General features: G+C 50.4%; 1 protein-coding gene across 1 annotated transcript in view; it reads right to left on the bottom strand.

Moving 5' to 3' along the window:
* Positions 1–16,080, bottom strand: part of PADI6 (peptidyl arginine deiminase 6) — a 31,044-nt gene extending 14,964 nt beyond the window's left edge. Inside the window, exons 1-6 of the mRNA XM_017851961.1 lie at positions 15,965–16,080; positions 15,092–15,269; positions 12,564–12,636; positions 8,415–8,482; positions 6,892–7,009; positions 5,659–5,784 (exon numbers count right to left, since the gene is read on the bottom strand). Coding sequence (XP_017707450.1) covers positions 5,659–5,784; positions 6,892–7,009; positions 8,415–8,482; positions 12,564–12,636; positions 15,092–15,269; positions 15,965–16,080 — 679 coding nt within the window. The remainder of the gene's footprint in view (positions 1–5,658; positions 5,785–6,891; positions 7,010–8,414; positions 8,483–12,563; positions 12,637–15,091; positions 15,270–15,964) is intronic.
* Between the last annotated feature and the right edge of the window lie 7,561 nt (positions 16,081–23,641).

Raw genomic sequence — 23,641 nt, 5'->3', positions numbered from 1 at the left:
CAGGATGGTCTCGATCTCCTGACTTCGTGATCCGCCCGTCTCGGCCTCCCAATATGCTGGGATTACAGGCTTGAGCCACCGCGCCCGGCCAGAAACCACATGTTCTTATGATTATACATGTTAAGACTCTCCTAGTTTTAGGTCATTAAATACAAAACCATACACAGAAGAGATCAGAAGGAAGTTGACCACACGTGGTAGTTGTCATTTGCTAACTAGATCCTAAGGTTTGTTTTTTGTTTGTTTGTTTTTTTTTTTTTGAGATGGAGTCCTGCTCTGTTGAGCAGGCTAGAGTGCAGCAGCGCTATCTCGGCTCACTTCAACCTCCATCTCCCGGGTTCAAGCGATTCTTGTGCCTCAGCCTCCTGAGCAGGTGACTATAGGTGTGCACCACCATGCCCGGCTAGTTTTTTGTATTTTTAGTAGAGATGGGGTTTTACCACCATGTTGCCCAGGCCGGTCTCCAACTCCTGAGCTCAGGCAATCCACCTGCCTCAGCCTCCCGAAGTGCTGGGATTACAGGCATAAGCCACTGCATCCAGCCCAAGTCTGTCCATTTTCTAGGCCAGAAATTACCCTGACCCAAGCTTCTCCCACCTGGGTCACTAGAACCTCCTCTTTCCTGGCCTGTCCTGTTTATCTGTTCCCGATGTGGCAGCTGTAGGCCTGATGATGGCTGTTTCTGCTTAAGATTCCAGGTGACTTATTTCAGGGAATCCTAAGCTAGATTTACCTTGGCCACCAGAACCCCAAGAGATCCAGGAACTGTAGCATCCTCAGACCTTCTCCACAGCACTGCCAGCTGCCTCCATCTTTAGCTCTTCCAATGTGGAGCAGATGGCTGCAGCTGTGGCCATGGCTGCCGCCGGTCAGGCGCTGCCCTGGGTCCAGACCCCAGCAGCCTTCCCGATGGACTCTGCAGTTCTCCTGCAGCCCCTTCTTGGAGGCCCTGGGGATGCTGGTTACAGGCCCAGCCTCAGTCCTGCTGCTGGCTGTGAGGGAACTGGGCCCACCGGGACCATTCCTGTGCTGGTTTCCTGCTTCTCATCTACCTAGAGGTTTCACCAGCCCTGAGCCAGGCCTCATGGGGCAAGACCAGACAAGGCAATCTTCCCCCAGGAACCCCTGCAGCTTCCTAATGCAGACACAGCCCCCTTGACCTGCTATAGCATCAGCCGGCCCATGGCACCCAGCCCAAGAACTTCTCCACACCTAGGGCCTGCTCCTGTTCTGGGGACCTGGGCTCCCTGGGGCCATTCCACCCAAGGGTGATTCACCACCAGGCAGTAAGGGTGAGAGGGTCACAGTCTGTTTGCCACAAGCCGCTACTGGCTGGCTGTCCTGTGGTTGACCCTCTCGGGGACCTTCTTATAGCTAGTTTGTTGTAAAGCTGAAGCACAGCTAACATTTCGCTGTGGGCTTACTATCTTTGCTAGTAGCTGTGGTAGGTGTTTCAGGCTCGTGGCCTTACATCCTCCGGACCCTTCAAGGCAGGCATTTGTTGTCCCCATTAAAAAGAAGCATGTCCCCATTAAAAAGAAGCATGAGGGAGGCCAGAAGCCCTGCGACCCAGGCACACACAACAATTGCCTCTGCCTGGAAGGCCCTTCCTGCCCTCAGTCCTCACAGAGCTGCGCAGGAGGCCTTAGCTACCTCAAACTCTCCCTACCCACACTGGGGGCATCTTAAAGGGCTCCCTCCAGCTTCTGCTGGGTCCTTGGCTATCTGTTCATCTTTCGTAGCAGGCTCTGAGAGCAGGTAACATGGTTTCTTCTTCCAGAGCTGGATCCTCGGGGCACAGAGCAAATACTGATGATTCGAGCTGAGCTTTTTCCTACCTGCTATGTACTGCTGGACCTACAGGAAGGCAGGTACCCTTCTTGGTTCTTCACTGGCACTTTGAGGCCATTTCTCTATTCCTCAAGAATCCCAGTTCCTATGAAGTGCTGACTATCAGATAACACCAGCTACCCCTTTCTTTTGGGGACGATGTCATCCTCTCCATCCTTCGTGGATTGTTCTAGCACCACTTGCCTCCACTGCTGTTGTCTCACTGGTATCTGACAATGGACTAGAACATTCAGACATTTTGATCTCTCTTCAACCTTATTTCAATGAACCTGGGTTCTGTACCACCTTAGACATCTATTACAATGGTCATAACACAGACTCAATGCCTTCCGATCTGTTTAACTCGCCTATGCTCCCACCCCAGCGAGTCCCCAGTCTCAGTCCCAGATCCTCCTACCGATCCCCACCCTTCATCCTCACTTCCCTTTGACCCTTCTCAGAGCTCAAAACCCATCACTACATCCTCTCTTATGCACACTGTCCACTCCATTCCCACACCCTTTTCTAGTTTGTTTTCCTGGAAAACCTCCATTCTGGTCACACCAGGTCTTTAAAGCTCATTCTTGCACCTGAGGAGCTGGAGAAAACCATCACACCCAAAGGCCTCATTTCAGGCTACGACCAGACCTTAGGCAAGCCACCAACACTACTCAAACACTCTTGTCTCATTCCTGTCCACAGACTCGCCTGTATTCCATAGTCCTAAAAGGTGATCCTCCTGCCTTGGCCTCCCAAAGTGCTGGGATTACAGGTGTGAGCCACCACATCCAGCCTGTTTAGAACCTTGTCTTCTGGCTTTCCATCCCTCTGCAAACTTCTCAGATCTTTCCCTAGGATCCATTTCCCTACCCCTGTTGGATCAGTTCCAGCTACACATCTGCCCGTGTACTACCAGCTTCAGACATGCTCGACTGCGTGCCAGCCCCCCATAATTACCACCACAAGTCTCCCTTTACCGAGGATTCTTTCCGTGGCCTAGATTTACTGTGCCTACCCATTTCAACCTGACTTTTCACCGTTCTTATCAGAGTCACTAATGACCGCCATTCTGAGGATTGTGACTTAGGCATCTTAGTCTATCAACAGCATTTGCCAGGGTTGGCCACTGCCTTACTTCGCCCAGGCTGGAGTGCAGTGGTGCAATGTCAGCTCACTGCAGCCTCTGCCTCTGGGTTCACATGATCCTCCCCACTCAGTCTCCCGAGTAGCTAGGATTACAAGAGTAGCTAGGATTACAAGAGTAGCTAGGATTACAAGAGTAGCTAGGATTACAAGAGTAGCTAGGATTACAAGCTAGTGCCACCACACCCAGCTAATTTTGGTATTTTTAGCAGATGGTTTACCATGTTGGCCAGGCTGGTCTCAAACTCCTTACCTCAAGTGATATACCAATCTTGGCCTACTCAAGTGCTGGGATTACAGGCATGAGCCACCACACCTGGCCAGGATTCTTTATAAAAATAATATTTTATCTTAGAGACACAGGGTCTGTGTTGCCAAGGCTGGTCTTGAACTCCTGTGCCCAAGTAATCCTCCTGCCTTGGTCTCCCAAAGTGCTGGGATTACAGGTGTGAGCCACCACACCCGGCCTGTTTCTAGAATCCTGTATTCTGGCTTTCTATTCCTCTGCAAACTTTTCAGACTCTTGCTTTTTTTGTGGTTCAAGCTTTAGCATGTTTCAGAGTCACCTGGAGGGCCTGTTAAAACATAACATGCTGTGTTGCCCTACCCTAGATTGTTGAATAAGCTTTTTTGTTTTTTTGAGACAGAGTTGTACTCTGTCACCCAGCCTGGGGTGCAGTGGTGCAATGTTGGCTCACTGTAGCCTCTGCCTCCTGGGTTCACTCCTACCTTGGCCTCCTGAATAGCTGAGATTACAGGCATACATCACAATGCCCAGCTCATTTTTGTAGTTTTTAGTAGAGATGGGGTTTTGCCATGTTGGCCGGGCTGGTCTCGAACTCCTGACCTCAGGTGACCTGCCCGCCTTGGCCTCCCGAAGTGTTGGGATTATAGGCATGAGCCCTGTGCCCAGCCCCCTAGATTATTGAATAAGCTTTTTTTTAAATTATTTTTTTGAGTCTCACTCAGGCTGGAGTACAGTGGCGTGATCTTGACTGACTACAACCTCTGCCTTTCGGGTTCAAGCAATTCTCCTGCCTCAACCTCCTGAGTAACTGGCGGGCATGCCCGCTACCATGCCCAGCTAATTTTTGTATTTTTAGTAGAGACAGGGTTTCTCCATGTTGTCCAGGCTGTTCTTGAACTCCTGACCTCAGGTGATCTGTCTGCCTCAGCCTCCCAAAGTGTTGAGATTACAGGCATGAGCCACCACGCCCAGCCTGAATAAGCTTTGTCAATAAAGAAACCAGTAGTTCGCTATGATCCACATGATGAAGTATGGCATCCTTAGCAGGCTACATGAACTGTCGGACTCCAAGGCCCGCCTGGCCTAATCCACCTACTTCAGCATTGGTAGGCTTCCCAGGGCCAGAGTAGCCCTTGTGATCTGAACTAGACCTAGACCTCTGGTTTCTTAGGCTCACTCCAGCTCACATGTAAGATGGCCACGTCCAAGCTGGGCTACCTTTTCTGGCTAATCCCAGGCTACTTTGAAATCCAGCTGTGACCTATGGTCTGCCAAAGAGATGGAGTAGGAGATGAAGCCAAGGCCCCAGAGTGCAGGCCAGGAAGTGGCAGAAACACACTCTCCAATGCTGGCAACAGAGATGGTGCCCTCTGACAACGGGCACAGTATAGACCACAGGGCTCTCTGCATTGCCCAGCTGAAGCTAAGCATGGTTTATAAGAGAAGGTAGCAGGTTGGGCTGGGTGCAGTAGCTCGCATCTGTAATCCCAGCACTTTGGGAGGCCAAGGCAGGAGGATTGTTTGCATCCAGGAGTTTGAAACTCGTCTGGGCAAAGTGAGACCCCATCTCTACATGAAAAATGAATTGCCAGTTGTGGTGGCACACACCTGTCATACCAGCTACTTGGGAAGCTTAGGTGGGAAGACTGCTTGAGTCCAGGAAGCTAAGTCTACAGTGAGCTGTAATCACACTACTGCACTCCAGCCTGGGTGACTGAGCTAGACCCTGTCTCAAAGGGGAAAAACCAAACAAAACCCAAAAAAGCATGCTGGCATGTCCCTCCAGAAGCAGAGAGCTAGCTCTCATTGAGAGATTTAGAGGTACGCTAAGTACTGAGTCAGTTTAGGGAAGTCAAAAGACGCACAAGGCTCTTGCTGGAGTTGGGCATGTCTACCTCCTAACCAGTCCTCCATCTGTAGAATAGGGTGTGCTACCTGCCTCCCAGCGAGAGGGCTGAAGATGGGTGGTGGACGGTGTGGTTGCTGGGATGCAGGTGCTACCATGGCCACCACTCTAGGTTTTAGCCTCGGATTTCTGGGAATTTAACATAGTGGATCTTGATTTAGAGTGAAGATGGATTCTCCTGAGAAGAGTCACTGGGAGCTGTGATCTAATCTGTGTAAGGCAATAGCTACTGTTTCAGCTAATATGTCTCTCTCCTCTTCCAGCCTGCAGGGAAGGCACAGCTACCCCCATTTTACAAGTGGAGAAAGTGGCTTAGAGGTGCAATAACTCACGCATGTGTACAGACTTAGCCTATGGTGAAGGTGGCAGCCAGAGAATCCTAGAAACACAAGTACAGCCACAGTAGCCTCTCATCTGCAGCTCTAGGTCTCCAGCAGGCTTCTGCCGGGGACCTTGCTGGGAGGAGGTGTGGGTACAACTTGCCTGGCATGTCGAGAGCAGGCAAAGCTGGAGCTGGCACAAGAACACTCACTTTGGGGCCAGTAGACTCTCGCCTTCTTCGACTCTTCCTTGGAGGTATGGAGGACTAGCCGATATTTCTTTAAGATACAGCTGGGGCCTTGGACACTCAGTGTCATCTGGGACAGATTCTTTATTTCTGGGCAAAAGACAAAGCAGAAGTTAAGGAATGCCTGGAGGCCAGCACTCTGGGGGTGGAGGGAGGAGCAGTAGAGAGGGGCTGGGAGTTTGAACAGAGCACCAAGGACCCCCTGCCTTTTGCTAGGGCCCAGGCCTGAAGCATTATCACTTCACTGCTTGTTCTGGGTGGTTACAGGCAAGCTGCAAACCCCAGGGCCTCCTTTTGAGGGAGGATGGCACTTATCCCATGGTCCCCACAAACAAAATAGGGCCTACCTCGATCAGTTCAGTGAGGGTTCACCTCCAGCCTCAGTAAGAACCAAGACATTCCATTCTACAGCTAAGACCCAGAACCCTGGTCCCAACCACAAGTCAGGATCCAAGACAATTTTTCTTTTTTTTGAGATGGAGTCTTGCTCTGTCACCCAGGCTGGAGTGCAGTGGCGCAATCTCGGCTCACTGCCTGCTTAGCCTCCCAGGCTCATGCCATTCTCCTGCCTCAGCCTCCCAAGTAGCTGGGACTACAGGCACCCACTGCCACGCCTGGCTAATTTTTTGCATTTTTAGTGGAGACGGGGTTTCACCGTATTAGCCAGGATGGTCTTGATCTCCTGACCTCATGATCCGCCCGCCTTGGCCTCCCAAAGTGCTGGGATTACAGCGTGAGCCACCGCACCCGGCCCCAAGACAATTTTTCCCCAAGACAGTCTAAAGTTCCCGGCCCAGACAACGAGAGGCTTTTTAGAAAGCAGGGCATATACCCCTGTTGTCTTCATTTAGTATTGTCAGCCAATGATACAGTTGGGAGGGCAACTGTATCATCCCCATTTTACACATAGGGAAACAAGATCAGGGAAGCTAGTGTGCTCAAGTTCACAGCTAGGAAATAAGTTTGTAACCACCCACGCTCTTTGCATGGCACCATGTGACCTCTCTTCCCAATTACACATCTACAACCCAGGACAAAAGATTTGATCAGCCCAGGCATGGGGACTGGGGAAGAGAGTGTGTGGGGTGGTGGGAGGGAGCAGGGGTGGAGAAAATTAGTCTGGAATCTATTTGCTGAGAAGCAGGGCAGCAAAAGCTGAGACCAAGAAGGAAAGGCAGAGACAGTCTGAGGTCCTACCCTCTGAAAAGATCACTTTCTTGGTTTTCTTGTCCTCAGGCTGCTGGCCCACATCAGCAGGGTTGCAGTTCACAAGCAGGATGGCACCCCAACCGCTGGGACCCCAGATCCATTTTTTCTGCAAATGAGATAGGAACGTTGGCTTAGGAAGGAGCCAAGTAGGCCGGGCGCGGTGGCTCAAGCCTGTAATCCCAGCACTTTGGGAGGCCGAGACGGGCGGATCACAAGGTCAGGAGATCGAGACCATCCTGGTTAACACAGTGAAACCCCTCTCTACTAAAATACAAAAAAACTAGCCGGGCGAGGTGGCGGGCGCCTGTAGTCCCAGCTACTCGGGAGGCTGAGGCAGGAGAATGGTGTAAACCTGGGAGGCGGAGCTTGCAGTGAGCTGAGATCCGGCCACTGCACTCCAGTCCGGGCGACAGAGCGAGACTCCGCCTCAAAAAAAAAAAAAAAAAAAAAGGAAGGAGCCAAGTAAATCCTCTGCTTCTCAGATGCCACCTCATAGCAGAAAGGCCCAGCTAAGCCTTTTCCCAGGGTCACAGGGACCTGTGGAACAGGACCAGTGAGGTCAAGAATCTGTAGGCACAGGAAGGTAACAATCAGGTAAGGAGGCTAAGAGGAAGGGAAAGCTAGGTTCAGGGTTACCAGTTATCTACCTCATATTTCAGGGTCAGAGAATCAGGGACGAGGCAAACTGGAAAAGAGATGTACCACCTGGCAGCAGCAGCTAATCCTCTCATCTAGGAGACTCCACAACCAGGGTAGGGCATGAGCCTAGAGTTGCCAGACATTCTAGTTTTGTTTTAGTGAGGTAGAGGTTTAATCAATTCTGATCCCAGTACTTTGGGAGGCTGAGGCAGGCGGACCACTGGAGGTCAGGAGTTTGAGACCATCCTGGCTAACACTGAAACCCCGTCTCTACTAAAAATACAAAAAAAAAAAAATTAGCCAGGCATGGTGGCAGGCACCTGTAGTCCCAGCTACTTGGGAGGCTGAGGCAGAATGGCGTGAACCTGGGAGACAGAGCTTGCAATGAGCCGAGATTGTGCCACTGCACTCCAGCCTGGGCAACAGAGTGAGACTCTCTCAAAAAAAAAAAAAAAAAAAAAAAAAAAAAAAAAAAAAAAAAAAAAAAAAAAAAAAAAAAAAAAAAAAAAGAAAAGAAAATTAGCCTGGTGTGGTAGCACACGCTTATAACCCCAGTTACTGGGAGGCTGAGGCAGGAGAATTGCTTGAACCTGGGAGGCAGAGGTGGCAGTGAGCTAAGATCATGCCACTGTACTCCAGTCAGCGTGACAGAGGGAGATTCCATCAAAAACAAAAAACAAAAACCTCACAGAAGAAAAAGAATTTAATCAGCTCTGATTTGTACCATGACTGTTTCCCCGCCCCCCATATTTAATCCATCAGCAATGTTACAGCAATTTGGCTAGATACTAGGAAGGTCAGATCAAGTGAGCCTGTGGGCAGATTTGGCTTATAGGGGTCCCTTCCCCGCCCCCTTTTGCTCGCAGACTCACCTTAGCCTGTTTGTCACTTGACATCTCAACTTGCCCACTGCGGTAGATGTCTACCTCTAGAGAGACCTCTGAAAAAGAAGAAAAGGGTGTCCCAGCCACCTAGACCTGCCAGATGGAACCTCAAAGTTACAGGTTATCTCCTGCGGGGCTGCCCAAGGCTGGCATCAGGGTATCCAGCCTTTCTGGCATGCTATCAGTTTAGAAGCAGAAACCATCCTCAAAGGTGACAGCTTCACACTTCACATCAGCAAGCCTAGAGAGGTCCAAGTAGTCACATGTCTATCCCAAACCTCCCGGGAACTCATAAAACAAGCCCATCATGGTCCTCATGCCATCTCATGCCTTTCGGCCTCTACCCAAGTGATTCTTACTTGCAAAGTCTACCTCTCTAGCCTTCTGGAAAACTTTATGCTCCAAGACGTAGGAAAGGCTTAATATGGCTGGGCACAGTGGCTCACTCCTGTAATCCCAACGCTTTGGGAGGCTGAGGTGAATGGATCACTTGAGGTCAGGAGTTCGAGACCAGCCTGGGCAACATGGTGAAACCTCATCTCTACCAAAGATACAAAAATTAGCTAGGCATCGTGGAGGTCATCTGTAGTCCCAGGCTCTTGGGAGGCTGAGGCAGGAGTGTCACTTGAGCTTGGGAGGTGGAGGTTGCAGTGAACTGAGATCACACCACTGCATTTTAGCCTGGGTGACAGAGCAAGATTCTGTCTAAAAAAAGAAAAATAAAATTTCAATACATGACAATTCTAAGCCCCTTTAAAACTTAAGGATTAACTGGGCATAGTGGCTCATGCCTGTAACCCCAGCACTTTGGGAGGCCAAGGCAGGCAGATCACCTGAGATCAGGAGTTCAAGACCAGAATGACCAACATGGCAAAACCTTGTCTCTACCAAAAATACAAAAATTAGCCAGCTATGGTGGCAGGTGCCTGCAGTTCCAGCCACTCAGGAAGCTGAGGCAGGATAATCGCTTGAACCCAGGAGGTGGTGATTGCAGTGAGCCGAGATCACACCACTGCACTCCAGCCTGAGTGACAGAGTGAGGCTCCATTCTCAAAACAAAACAAAAAAACCAAAAACAACCCCTCTCCTCCCCGCCCCCCACAAAACAAAACACACTTAAGAATCTAGGTTTTTGCCCAGGTACTGTCATAGGGACTGCCCCGCCGCCTTAGCATATCAGCTCCCATCCCTTCCACCACACAAGGGACAACCACGTGACTCTAGTGTGGTCTTTTGTTCACAGCTCTTATTGGACATGCCGATTCCTAACTGGAACATCAGGGCCACAAATGTAGGACTTGTTTCCTGTTACGTCATCAGCACCAGGCCAGCAGATGCTCAGGGACCAGATGCCCACTGCGAACTGGGCTGCCCCAGGTCCTAGGGATCTAGCAGTGTGCAAGACGGAGACCTCGTCTCTTTAGAGCTTACATGAGCACGAATGTGTGCACCAGGGGAGGGGCAAGCAGATCTATCATGTTTGATGGCAATAATCACTGAGGGATATGGGAGAAGGAATGGAGTGGGGGTATTTCAGTTTTAGATGATCAAGGAAGCCTAAGTTGACATTTGAAAAGAGATCTGAAAGAGGCAAGAAAATCTGGGTTAACATCTAGGGTAAGACCCATTAGAGGAAATAGGAAGCCCCAGGTGGCAAGGCCAAGGATCAGAGTGACCAACAGCACCCAGAGCAGAATGAGCAGGATGACGCAGGAGGAAGATTCGCAGGTGGTAAAGACAGAGGCAGCCCAGGTTTACTTGTGTAGTTTTGTGGGCAGTGACTTTGGCTTTAATCCAAGCAACATGGAAGCAGTTGGAAGGTGTTATCCAATATTCCACTTAAAGATGTGCCACTCTGGCTGCTGGATCAAGGCTAGAGGTCTAGTCAGAAGGGCAAGGGTGCCAGCATGAACCCCACTGGGAGGTCTGGGCTGTGAACCCAGGTGAAAGGATAGGGGCTTGAGCCAGGGTGAGCACACTGAGAGTATGAGTTGCTGGATTCTGGTGAAACATCAGGTAACACTCACAAGATTCAGACTGCTGTGGGGTAAGAAGAGTCAGGTGATGCCAAGGTTTACACTAGAAGGATGGAGCTACCTACTACTGTGATGGAGGGACTACTAGAAAAACAAGTTTTCAGGAGTAGAGAGAATCCATTTGCATTTCAGACATCTGTCAGATACCCAAGCGATCATGCTGGTTAGGCAATATCCAAGTTGGGTTTGTGGGAGCAGCCTGTCCATAGGTAACATCAGAGCCATGTGACCAGCCTCCTGAGCTCGAGACACTTCACTGATTGAAAGCAGGGGGACAAAGGACCAGGAAGAGCTCCTCTGAGCTCCAAAGTGTTCTGAGAAGGAACAGGCAGGAGGAAAAATAAGTTGAACATCCCTGAAGCGTTAAAGTGTGTTAAGAAGGGATGACCAGCAGGTACGTGGCTCACGCCTGTAACTCCAGCACTTTGGGAGGCTGAGGCAGGAGGATCACTTGAGGTCAGGAGTTCGAGACCAGGTTGGGCAATATGGTAAAAGCCTCTCTAAGGGGGAAAAATAAAAATAAAATAAAATAAAATCAGCTGGGCATGGTGGTGCGTGCCTGTAGTCCCAGCTACTCTGGAGATTGAGGTGGGAAGAGCCTGGGCAACATAGGGAAACCTATGTCTGCATAAAAAATTAAACAGGTATGGTAATGTAACACCTATGGTCCAGGCTACTGGAGAGGCTGAGGTGGGAGGATCATTTGAGGCTGCAATGAGCCATGATCATATCTCTTCACTCCAGTTCAGCTTGGGCTACACAGTGAGACTCTGTCTCAAAAACAAAACAAGACCAAAAAAAAAAAAAAAAAAGAAAAAAGAAAAAGAACAAAAAACAAAAAAAACCCACACAAACTAAAAACTTACTGTTGTAGATGTTAGAGTTCTACAAGAACGCCGTTGGTGGTAGGTATCTAATTTGAGAAGATTCTAGAGAAATTGAGGACACAGATGGCTCCTCAGGAACAGAGGTGGGAGAACAGACTTTAAAAGACAACCTAGGCCGGGCGCAGTGGCTCACGCCTGTAATCCCAGCATTCTGGGAGGCTGAGGCGGGCGGATCACAAGGTAGAGTCCCATCCTGGTTAACATGGTGAAACCCCATCTCCACTAAAAGTAAAAAAATTAGCCGGGCATGGTGGTGGGCATCTGTAGTCCCAGCTACTCTGGGAGGCTGAGGCAGGAGAATGGCATGGACCCGGGAGGCAGAGGTTGCAGTGAACCAAGATCGTACCACTGCACTCCAACCTGGGCAACAGAGCAAGACTCCATCTTAAAAAACAAAACAAAACAAAACACAACACACCCATAAACCCTAGAATCAGGTTGAAGAGATATGGCCAGGCACAGTGGCTCACACCTGATAATCTCAGCACTTGGAGAGACCGAGGCAGGTGGATCATGAGGTCAGGAGTTCGAGACCAGCCTGGCCAACATGGTGAAAACCTGTCTCTACTAAAAATATAAAAATTAGCCAGGAATGGTGGCGTACGCCTATAGTCCCAGCTAATCCGGAGGCCGAGGTAGGAGAATCACTTGAACCTGGGAGGCATAGGTTGCATGATCCTGTACTCCAGCCTCAGTGACAATAAGACTTCATCTAAAAAAAAAAAAAAAAAAAAAAAAAGAAAAGATGTTATAGAGCTTGTTCCTGAGTTGATGGGGGTGATCTAGAGAACGGGGAAGGGTGACAGCTTCTTACATTGGTAAGAATTGACAAAGGAATGTTCTTGAATGAGAAGAAAGGATCTAGTAAGACAAGAAAGATTAACTTTGGACCAGACACGTCAACTGTAACAAAGGAAGAAGGTAGGCACCAGACAGGCGTAGGTGGGTAGATGGCAGCGACACGGAAGTTCTGGCTGTTCTATTCTCAGAATTAGGTCGGCAATGCATGAAGATGGAGCAGCGACTGAACGTCAAGGAGGGCATGTGAGTGGGTATCTCAAATGAATCCATTTAAGAGTTTGTTCAGGAGTTTCTGGGGCCCACAGGAGGCATCTTGTTAGAGAGAATCCTTTTTGGCTCTTCTTGCAATCCCACCCCTTCCCCCACCCCAGCGGTGGGCTGGGACCCAGGCTCCCAGTTGAAGCAACACTCACCAATGCCAGTGAGGTACACCACAGCTGTGCCCACGGGGGCATCCTCATTGGGCCCATAGTATGCGATCGAGACCTGTGGAGACAGCATTTTGAATCTATAGGCAGTGTTGGAGGGACCAGGAACAGAGCCCCAGGCAATGTGCTGAGTCTAGGCCTGCGACCTTGGTCTTGGTGTTACGCCTTCTGGAGTCTCACCATGAGCTGGTACGGGGGCCACAGCCCCGCACTTAGGCCTGAGTCAGTCCCCCGAGGACTTAGAACCTGCCATGACCCCCAACCCCAACCTTGTGGAGAGCCAGGCTTGCAACCACCTGTCCAGGTGAGAGCTGTATCCCTGATGGCAGTGGGATCAAGGGACTTACCCCATACCACTCAAAGGGATTTAAGATCCAGGCTGCCTGGCTCTAGAGCCCAAGTTTGAAACCAAACTATATATTCTCCCTGCTAAATCCTAAATCCACCCTCCCAGGTCCCATCCACTACTCCATAAGGTGCACAGTGGGGAAACAGGCCTCTGGTGGCTTAAGCTGCTAAGGACACCCAGGTGGGGAAGCAGCATTGGGACTCAGTCTTTCCTGTGTCCCACGCCAGCCTCTACTTTATGCTTTTAGAAAGAGACCTGCACTCCAGCCACTGGCCCTGACCACAAGGTCTTGGTCATGAACCAGAGACCCAACCATTGACCAGAGCATGTGAGAGATCCACCCCGTCCTTAAATAGAAGCTTTAGTCCTCTAAGGTCAAGGTTCTTTGTTAGCCACTCCTGAGGGTGCTGGAGGCCAAGCCCTGGGCAGAGAATGGTTCTCAGGTAGTCTGGAGTTCCACTGGGACCTATTGTGGCCTCCGTTCTTATCTGAGGTACCTTTCTTTGCAATGGAGTTTTGTTCTTGTTGCCCAGGCCGGAATGCAGTAGGACAATCTCAGCTTACAACCTCCACCTCCTGGGTTCAAGCGATTCTCCAGCCTCAGCCTCCTGAGAACCTGAGATCGCAGGCACCTGCCACCACACCCGGCTAATTTTTGTATTTTTAGTAAAGACAGGGTTTTGCCACATTGGCCAGGCTGGTCTCGAACTCCCGACCTCAGGTGATCTGCCCATCTCAGGCTTCCAAAGTGCTGGGATTACAGGCGTGAGCCACCACACCCGGCCAGAGATGCTCAGTTGCTATCTAAGTCCACTACTTGCCTCTCGGGGAATTGCCTGCCCTGGGCACACAGCACAGGTGGGTGTGTACCCTACTCTGCAGCAGACATCTCCAGTAGGTCCTGCAGGGTGTAGGGGGAGGGAGGAAGAGCTCTCCCAGTCCTGAACTGCTCCATCATGGTTCTCATCCCCAGCCCCGCATTGGGGGCACCTGGAGAGCTTTAAACCGGAGGCCAGGGTCCTAGCCCTGAGCTTCCACTTTAATTGGTAGAGGGGGTGTGGCCTGGGTATTGATGTTATCAGGTTGCCGTGGTTCTCACCTGCAACCAAGGTGGAACACTCCTGCCCTGAATGAGCCACCTGCTTCTACCACAGGAGACCACTGCTGCCCCCTTGTGTACGAGGTGGAGGGAAACCTCCCCACCGTAGGCACCCCGTTAGGGAGACAGCTTACCCAGGGTAGAGAGTACACGCTTGGCTCAAGCTCAAATCCTGGGTCTGTCCCACTCTAGGTAGGCTACTTAGGTTTAGACACGGCACTCTGTCTCAGTTTCTTCATATGTGAAGTGATGGTAGGCCAGGCGCAGTGGCGCACGCCTGTAATCCCAGCACTTTGGGAGGTGGAGGCAGGTAGGTCACTTGAAGTCAGGAGTTCGAGACCAACCTGGCGAACATAGTGAAAGAAACCCCGTCTCTACTAAAAATACAAAATTAGCCCGGCGTGGTGGTGGCGCCTGTAGTCCCAGCTACTCGGGAAGCTGAGGCAGGAGAATCGCTTGAACCTGGGAAGCGGAGGTTGCAGTGAGCTGAGATCGTGCCATTGCACCCCAGCCTGGACAACGAGAGTGAGGCTCTCTAAAGTAAAAAGATAAAGATTAAAGATTAAAGATAAAGATAAAGCCATGGTAGAGGCCCACACTCCGGAACATGATCCAAGCTCTCTGGTATGTAGCATGCATTTAGGACACCTTAGCTATTGCATCTCTTTAAAGTCTCCACATCCAGAAGAGCTGCCTTCACCAAAAGCCTGTCTGAGTTAACGCTGCTAACACCTTGAAGCCAGACTGTGGTGCGGCTAGGTCTGAAGCCAGCCCCGCATCACCGTCAGGGGCTCGCATGACTGAGACGAACTCGCCCAGCTTGAATCCCAGTTCTGCCCATTGCTGACTTGGCAGAGCACCTTCTCTAGGTGCCTCCGTTTCTCTGTAAAATGGGGTCATGGCGTGCCCACCCCACTGGTCTGTTGCAGACACTGGATAAGATCAGACATGCAAAACAACGTGTTTCACAGGCTCGAGTCATGTCTGCAGCCAGGAGGGAGCCCCGGTTGCTGTGTTAGCTCCCATCCTTGGAAGATGCCCCTCACCTCTTCCCCTGAGGCTTACCTTATCCCCATCCACAGAAGGGCTGGGTGATATCATCTTCACTGTGGCGTACGTGGGATTAGACAGGGGCCACCAGATGGTGGCGTCCTCCTCCTCAGAAATCACTGTGTTGGCCACATCAATCAAGACCCTCCCAGAGCCATGGATGGTGAAGCACTCGCACTTCTGGGGGGCACATCTGGTTTGCCAGGTAAGAGACACATGTCAGGGCACACTCACTCACCTTCTCAGCCTAGGAGATGACTGGCATGGGGGAGGGGACGGCTCCCAAATCCTCATTCTCCTTTGGGTGTTGAGGCCGAGTGTTCTGGGGTCCTTATTCCTACCACCCCCTCCCAAAGGACCCCTGTGTTTGCTCTGACAAGCTCCAGCCCAAACCCCACCCCGCTACCAACACTGCAGAAGTTACCACAGCTACATCTTAGTAATAAGCACCCAACTCCCAAAAAGGGAGGAGCCACAAAGGATGCCCCTAAGGAAAAAGATCAGGGCAAGGGACTCAGGAGGTTGTATTGTGACCCTGCTGTCAGTCACCTCCACCTGCAAGCTCCAGCATCTAGCAGTCTCACTGGCCTACTCCTCACAGCCCCCTGTGGACGAGCCTCCCCGTGGTTTCACAGACAGGGGGACAGAGAGGCCAAGGCGCTTGCCTCACTAAGAGTCCATGGCAGCTGCTACAGGGCAGAGGCAGGATTTAAGTCAGAATCCTGCAGTGGTCAGAACTGGGAGCCCCGGCTAGAGACCCAAGGCTTCCCAAGATGGGGCAGGACAGTGAGGCTACAGAAGTAACCCCCGACTCCCAGATCAAGGGGACTGGGTCCCAGGCCTGCCTGCCTCTGTCTGCCAGCTCTGGCAGAGCTCCCAGAATCTCACCCGCTGAGATCCAAGCAGATTTCTGTGCCCAACACACAAACGGCATGGGCAGGGCTGTCCAGGGACAGGCGGACGATACTCTGGAAGGACATGGCTCGGCCCGCCACGCTGACCATCCTCAGGCCTGCACCACAGCCCTCACTCGGCACAGCAGTCTCAGATGCCCCAGGGCTCACCCTGCCCTCCCCTGTTATGCAGTCCAGGCCTGTGCAGCCCACCCCCTTGTTAAGAGGGGGAGGGGTCAGCAGCTGCCCAGATGGCACTGATTTTCCCTCTCAGAGCTTCCTGGTGACTGAGACTCGGGGGAGCAGGTGGCATCAGAACGCCTTCATCACCAATTTATCAGGCAGCTCGTGCCTGTAGAGCTGCAGGCCAGGGGAGTCTGAGGCCAGTTGCTTAGGCATCTCTGACCTTCAGCTGGGAAGAGGAGGGGCTCTGGGAAGTCGGTGCCTTGGAGTGGTCGACTTGGCCATGTTGCTGGAGGACTCAGCTGGAAGCTGTCAGGGCAAATACCTGCAGAGGGCAGTTGGGAGCAGCTGATGGGAGTGGTCAGGATGGCAGTGTGTGGCAGCATGCCCAGGCTCTGGGGTCTCAGTTCTAGGGTGTGTGTCTCCTGGAAATTGATGAAGGAGTTCGGCAAAGTGCTGGATGGGTGGTTTTGTTTTTGAGACAGGGTCTCTATCACCCATGCTAGAGTGCAGTGGCGCAATCACAGCTCACTGCAGCCTCAACCTCCCTGGCTCCAGTGATCCTCCCTATCTCAGCCTCCCAAGTAGCTGGGACTACAGGTGTGCACCGCCATGTCCGGCTGAGTTTTGTATTTTTTGTAGAGACCGGATTTCGCCATGTTCCCCAGGCTGGTCTCGAACTTCTCGATCCAAGCAATCCTCCTACCTCTACCGGCTAAAGTGCTGAGATTACAGGCGTGAGCCACAGTGCCTGCCCAGACTAGGTGGTTATTAACCCTCTGGTGGTTTCAAAAATTATCAAGGGTGCTTGTTAACATTGCAAATTCCCGGTCCCAGAAGGTCTAGGGTGTGGTCCGGGAACCTGCAGCCCAACCCCCAGTGATTAAGGTGAGCTCCTTGCTTACAGCTGTGTCACGGGGGTGGGGGCACAGCAAGTGTTGGTGGAATGAATACATCAAGCCAGGGTCACCAGCTGCTACCCATCTCAGCCGAGCCCACATAGCAAAGAAATAGGAACTCTTGCTCTGGCACAAGAAACTTATATAACTTACTTTAAAATTGTGTTCATTTCATGTCTTAAGCTTGGATTGAGCTCTTTTTTTTTTTTTTTTTTTTTTTTTTTTTTTTGAGACAGGGTCTCACTCCGTCACCCAGGCTGGAGTGAAGTGGCGTGATCATGGCTCACTGCAGCCTTGACCTCCCAGGCTCAAGTGGTCCTCCCACCTCAGCCTCCTGAGTAGCTGGACTACAGATCTGCATCACCACTCCCAGCTAATGGTTTTACATTTTTCGGCAGAGATGGGGGTCTTGTTATGTTGCCCAGGCTGGGTCATTCTTACTCTTGAATAGGTACCACATGCACATGATTCCAAGTTCAGAGTCTCCCTCCTGCCCTGTCCCTTACCCACCTGTAGGTGGAGGTAGTGACTGTTATCCGTTTCTTGTCTTTCCAAATAAATGTTATGCATGACCAAGTAAATATGTGTGTGTATCCTTTTCTTCTTCTCTTCCTCCTCAAATACTAGCATACAGTTAGATAAATTTGAAGGGGCTTTACTGTGAGAAAGGGAAGGACGTGGAGTCTATTTTAAGGTTAAGGGAAAAAGGCTTCTGCAAGTTCCTTCACGGTTACATCTCAAGACTAAAGAGAAAAGTTATAAAATGCAGTCAAAATTAAGCTGCTTGGTTACAATTACAAACTTTTCAGTTTAGTGGAGATGCCCCTGGAAGCCCATTGGGTTATCTTTTTTGAGGAAGGACAAGGAGGTCATTTAGTCATTTGCTCCACAAGAATTTGTTGAACACCTACTATGTCCGGGGCTCTTTTACTCTTTTCTTCTGTCCTCCTACTACCTCCTTCTTATATAAACGGTAGTATATGCCACCCAGTATTCCACACCTCGCCTCTTTCACTTCATAGTTATACTGGAGAGAAGTTCTTCGTATCAGTACGTAAAAAGCAGCCTTTACCCCTTTGTATGGCTGTGCATTTTACATAGGGTTGTACTGTAATATAAACATGTGTTTTCAGCCTTTGCTCTGATACGCAAAGCTGTGAGAGTCACCCGGGTGTACCCAGCACAGGAGATGGAGCTGAGGTACTGAGTGAAGACTGCTTGGTCAGCCAGGCTGGTGAAATTTGCAAGTTGCAGTAAAAAATCCCCTCCCTGGAGGTTTTAAGCATTCAACATAACTCTCAAGGATGACTCTGTTTTAGTTGCTCTTGGAGGCAGGGGCTTGATCAGCAAGACCCAAAACACCCCTCTGGTTGGATTGAAAGTGGCAAAATTAGGCAGGAGGCACTCAGAGTGCAGAGGCTCTGGTGAGGCTCATCCCAAAGGATTCACCCACCCTCACACACAAGCGGCCAGAGGCAGCTGGAGGTAGAAGACGGGTTGACTGGGGAGGGGTGGCTGAGGCCCAGTCCAGGCTCTGGGGTCTGGAGGAGGGCAGGCTGGAAGCTCGGACCTTCCCCACCCTGGGGCAGCCCTGCCTTGCGCCAGGGCTCTGTTTGGGCACAGTGAGGAAGGTTCCTCACCTAGCCTAGTGGACAGAGATGAAAGGGACTCAGACCCAGAGCACGTCCTGCTCCCCTCCAGGGGCTTCCTAGTCACCACTGAATCCCTAGCACCTGCAAAACAGCCCCGGACATAGTAGGTGCTCAACAAATTATTGTGGAGCAAATGACTAAATGACCTCCTTGTCCTCCCCCTAAAAAGATAATAACCCGGCTGGACACAGTGGCTCAGGCCTGCAATCCCAGCACTTTGGGAGGCAAACGTGGGTGGATCACCTGAGGTCAGGAGTTTGAGATCAGGCTGGCCAACATGGTGAAACCCCATCTCTACTAAAAATACAAAAATTAGCTGGGTGTGGTGTCACATGCATGTAATCCCAGCTACTCAGGAGGCTGAGGCAGGAGAATCGCTCGAGCTGGGGAGACGGAGGTTGCAGTGAGCCGAGATAATGCCACTGTACTCCAGCCTGGCTGACAGAGCAAGATTCTATCTCAAAAAAGGAAAAAAAAAAAAAAAAAAGAAAATAACCCAATGGGCTTCCAGGGGTGTCGCCACTGAACCGAGGGGTTTGTGATTGTACCTGAGCAGCTTAACTTCAAATGCATTTTACAACTTTTTCCCCTTCTCTTTAGTCTCAAGATGTAACCTTAAAGCAAACTGCAGAAGCCTTTTCCCTTAACCTTAAAATAGACTCTACGTCCCTCCCTTTCCCGCCATAAAGCCCCTTCACGTTTCTCTAACTGTATGCTAATATCTAATTACGTGCTTACTTAGAAGTTCCAGGCCAGGTGTGGTAGCTCATGCCTGTAATCCCAGAGCTTTGGGAGGCTGAGACGGAAGGATTCCTTGAGCCCAGGAGTTTGAGACCAGCCTGGGCAACATAATGAAACCCTGTCTCTAAATGATAATATAATAGTAGTAATAATAATAAAAGAAAGTCCAGGGGCTAATCTTGAGACAGACCAAGCCTGGAGATCCAGCTGCAAAATTCAAGTGATTACCTCCAGGCAGCTAGCCAACAACTCAGCACATAGCTGAAATGACGTCAGCCCGTGCTTTAGGGGAAGAAGACACAGACCTTGTACTCCTCACAATTCCTGCATGCCTCCTGTACCAAATTTTCTTTTCTTTTCTTTTCTTTTTTTGAGACAGAGTCTCACTGTGTCCCCTACACTGGAGTGCAGTGGCACGATCTTGGCTCACTGCCACCGGTCTTCCAGGTTCAAGCAATTCTCCTGCCTCACCTCCCAAGTAGCTGGGATTACAGGCGTCCACCACCATGTCCAGCTAATTTTTGTATTTTTAGTAGAGATGGGGTTTCACCTTGTTGGTCAGGCTGGTCTCAAACTCCTGACCTCAGGTGATCCACCCTGAATAAAGTCACTTTCTACCTAGTTATTGGGCTGGAGCTCTCCAAGTGGCATTGGCTGGACCTGCTTGGGTTACATGATCATAAAGTAACTTTGTATTGACTTTGTATTGTATTACATGATCATAAAGTAACTTTGTATTGACTCCCGCACTCCTCACATGCTTATTCCGTGCAGGGAGTTCTCTCTCGGCAACTCAGGTTTGCTCATCACGCTTAAGCCAACAGAAGTCCCATGGTCACTTGAGGTCACTGTGGTGGGTGCTGTGGTGTGGGTGCCGGCTGCAGCTGGCACGTGGTGATTTCCAACCTACAGTCAGTGGAATAATGGCACCCAAGAGATATCAGAGTGCCCCCCTTTATGGGGAGGCACTCACACCCCCAGCTGCTGCAAGTGTCGTAAGTCTCTCTTCTGGAATTGACTTCTGTGCTTAGGAGCGGCCTAGCACCTGGTTGTGTCCCCTTCTGGGGACAGCCACATCCAGTGTGGAGGAACAAAGGCCAGGTTGTCTTGTCTGAATGCAGGACAACTCTGAGGCCTTTCCCCAGCCCCCAAGATACCCCATGCATTGCCTAAAGCCTTGAGGCAACTGCTTCCCAGTTCAGTGTCTCTCTCTGAGCACCACACTCCCTCCCAGGTGCGCTTCCTGAAACACCCTCCCCGATAAACCGCCTGCACTCCCTCCCAGGTGCGCGTCCTGAAACATCCTCTAAGAATCTGTTTCCATCTAAGAATCTGTTGCCAGGAAGCAGACATAAAACATTCTCAATTCAGGAGTTGGAAAGTCGACTCCCACACAAAAGACTCGGTTTAATAAAGGGGAATCTTCACCCTTTTCTATGAGGGCTAAATGCAGGTGCAAGGCTTAGAGCTGTGGAAAGGAGGAGCCTGGCTTCTTTCTTTCCTATTCTGCCGGCTGCAGCTGGCACGTGGTGATTTCCAACCTGCAGTAGGTGGAATAATGGCACCCAAGAGATATCAGGTCCTAATCCCCGGAACCTGTAAGTTATTTCACGCAGAAAGAATCTGTGTGGCCGGGCGCGGTGGCTCACGCCTGTAATCTCAGCACTTTGGGAGGCCGAGGTGGGTGGATCACCTGAGGTTGGGGGTTCGAGATCAGCTTGACTAACATAGAGAAACCCCCGTCTCTACTAAAAATACAAAATGAGCTGGGAGTGGTGGCAGGCACCTGTAATCTCAGCTACTCAGGAAGCTGAGGCAGGAGAATCGCTTGAACCCAGGAGGCAGAGGTTGCGGTGAGCCGAGATCGTGCCACTTCACTCCAGCCTGAGCAACAAGAGCAAAACTCCATCTGAAAAGAAAAGAAAAGAAAAAAAGGAAAGAGTCTTTGTTTGCAGAGGTGAATGAAGATCTTGGGATGGGGAGATTGTCCCGGACTATCTGGATGGGCTCCAAATATCATCACAAGTGTCATCATAAGGGAGAGGCAGAGGGAGATTTGACACACACAGAAGAAAAAGCCATGTGACCAGGGAGGCAGAGATTGGCGTGAGGCGGCCACTAGCTGAGGAATGCTGGCGGAAGCTAGAAGAGAAATTCTCCTCCTAAAGCCTTTGGAGCTGGGATGGTCCTGCTGATACCCGAATTTCAGCCCAGCGAGACTGATTTTGATCTCCTGGTCTCCGGAACGGAGAGAGGGTCCATCTCTGTTGTTTTAAGTCATTTAGTTCATGATGATCTGTAACAGCAGCTTCAGGAAACGCCTATGTGGTCTCTGGGGAAGGGAGAGGTGGCAGCAAGGCTAAAGGAACAGGGAAGTTTTGTTTGATGGGCACGACCAGGGGATGGCTGTGTGCTCTAGGGGCTGGTAGCACTTTCTCTCCTCCAGAGACACCTCCCACCTGCAACCCACACGTGGCTGGGGTAACATATGTGCATCTCCATGTCCCCTGATGCCAGGGATGCTTTATCCACCAGCTTGTCTCTGAGTCCTTCCCCAGCCCTAGCAATCCAGCAAAATCGTCAGTTTTATCTGCTAAGTCCTGTTTGCTGCTCCAGGCAGCCCTATCTGCCAGGTTTGGGGCTGAACTCATACCAGCTTCCTCCGTCCCTGGCCCCCTTCTGGTCCACAGAAACACTCACGTCCTTTTCTCCAGCACATTTGGGGCTGGGGGAATAGCTGATTTTCTTCAGAGCAGCATGTTTTGACCCAGGTTTTATGGATCCCCTTCTCCTTAGTGGGCAGGGCAGAGGCTTTTCAAAAAAAAAAAAATATACAGTATTTATTTATTTATTTAGAGACAGCGTCTCACTCTGCCCAGGCTGGAGTGCAGTGGCACAATATTGGCTCATTGCAACCTCCACCTCCTGGGTTCAAGTGATTCTCGTGCCTCAGCCTCCTGAGTAGCTGGGACTACAGGCAAGCGCCACTACGCCCAGCTAATTTTTGTACTTTTAGTAGAGACAGGGTTTCACCATGTTGGCCAGCCTGGTCTCGAACTCCTGACCTCTGGTGATCTGACTGCCTTGGCCTCCCAAAGTGCTGGGATTACAGGTGTGAGCCACTGCACCTGGCCCATTTTAACCATTTTTAAGTGTACAGTTCAACAGTGTTAAGTATATTTACATTGTTGTGAAACAGATCTCCAGAACTTTCTCATCTTGCAAATCTGAAACTCTATACCCATTCAACAACTCCCCTCTTCTTGCTCCTCCAGTACCTGGCAACCACCATTCTACCTTTTTTTTTTTTTTTTTTTTTTCAGACTGTCTTCCTTTATTGCCCAGGCTGGAATGTATTGGGGTGATCTTGGCTCACTGCAACCTCCACCTCCCAGGCTCAAGAGATTCATGTGTCTCAGCCTCCCGAGTAGCTGAGATTACAGGCATGTGCACCCTACACCCGGCTAATTTTTCATATTTTTAGTAGAGATGGAGTTTCACTATCTTGACAAGGCTGGTCTCAAACTCCTGGCCTCAAGTGATCCACCTGCCTCAGATTCACAAAGTGCTGGGCTAACAGGTGTGAGTCACCTGGCCCAGCCTCTACTTTCTGTTCCTGTGAATTTTTCTAGATAACTCATGTAAGTGGAATCATACAGGATTTCTCTTTTTGTAACTGGCTATTTCCTATAGCATAATGTGCTCAAAGCATATTCATGTTGTAACACTGACAAGATTTCCTTCCTTATTTTCGAGACTGGGTCTCCCTCATTCTGTCACCCAGGCTGGAGTGCAGTAGTACAATCACAGCTCACTGCAGCCTCAACCTCCCTAGGCTCAGGTGATCCTCCCACATCTGACTCTCAAGTAGGTAGAACTATAGGTGAGCACCACCATGCCCAACCTTTTTTTTTTTTTTTTTTTTTTTTTGTATTTTTTTGTAGAGATAAGGTTTTGCTGTGTTGCCCAGGCTGATCTCAAATTCCTGGGCTCAAATGATTTGCCCACCTCGGCCTCCCCAAATGCTGGGGTTACAGGTGTGAGCCACCGTGCCTGGCCTTCCTTCCTTCCTTTTTAAGGCTGAATAATATTCCATAGCCAGGGTGAGCAGATTGCTTGAGCCTAGGAGTTTGAGACCAGCCTGGGCAACATGGTAAAACCCCCCATCTTAAAAAAAAAAAAAAAAAAAAAAAAAAA

Source organism: Rhinopithecus bieti, unplaced genomic scaffold (assembly GCF_001698545.2).
Source record: "Rhinopithecus bieti isolate Rb0 unplaced genomic scaffold, ASM169854v2 scaffold_33652, whole genome shotgun sequence".
In the NCBI taxonomy this organism is placed as follows: domain Eukaryota; kingdom Metazoa; phylum Chordata; class Mammalia; order Primates; family Cercopithecidae; genus Rhinopithecus; species Rhinopithecus bieti.
Note: the sequence above shows the minus strand (reverse complement) of the source record. Positions and strands in the feature narration are given on the sequence as shown.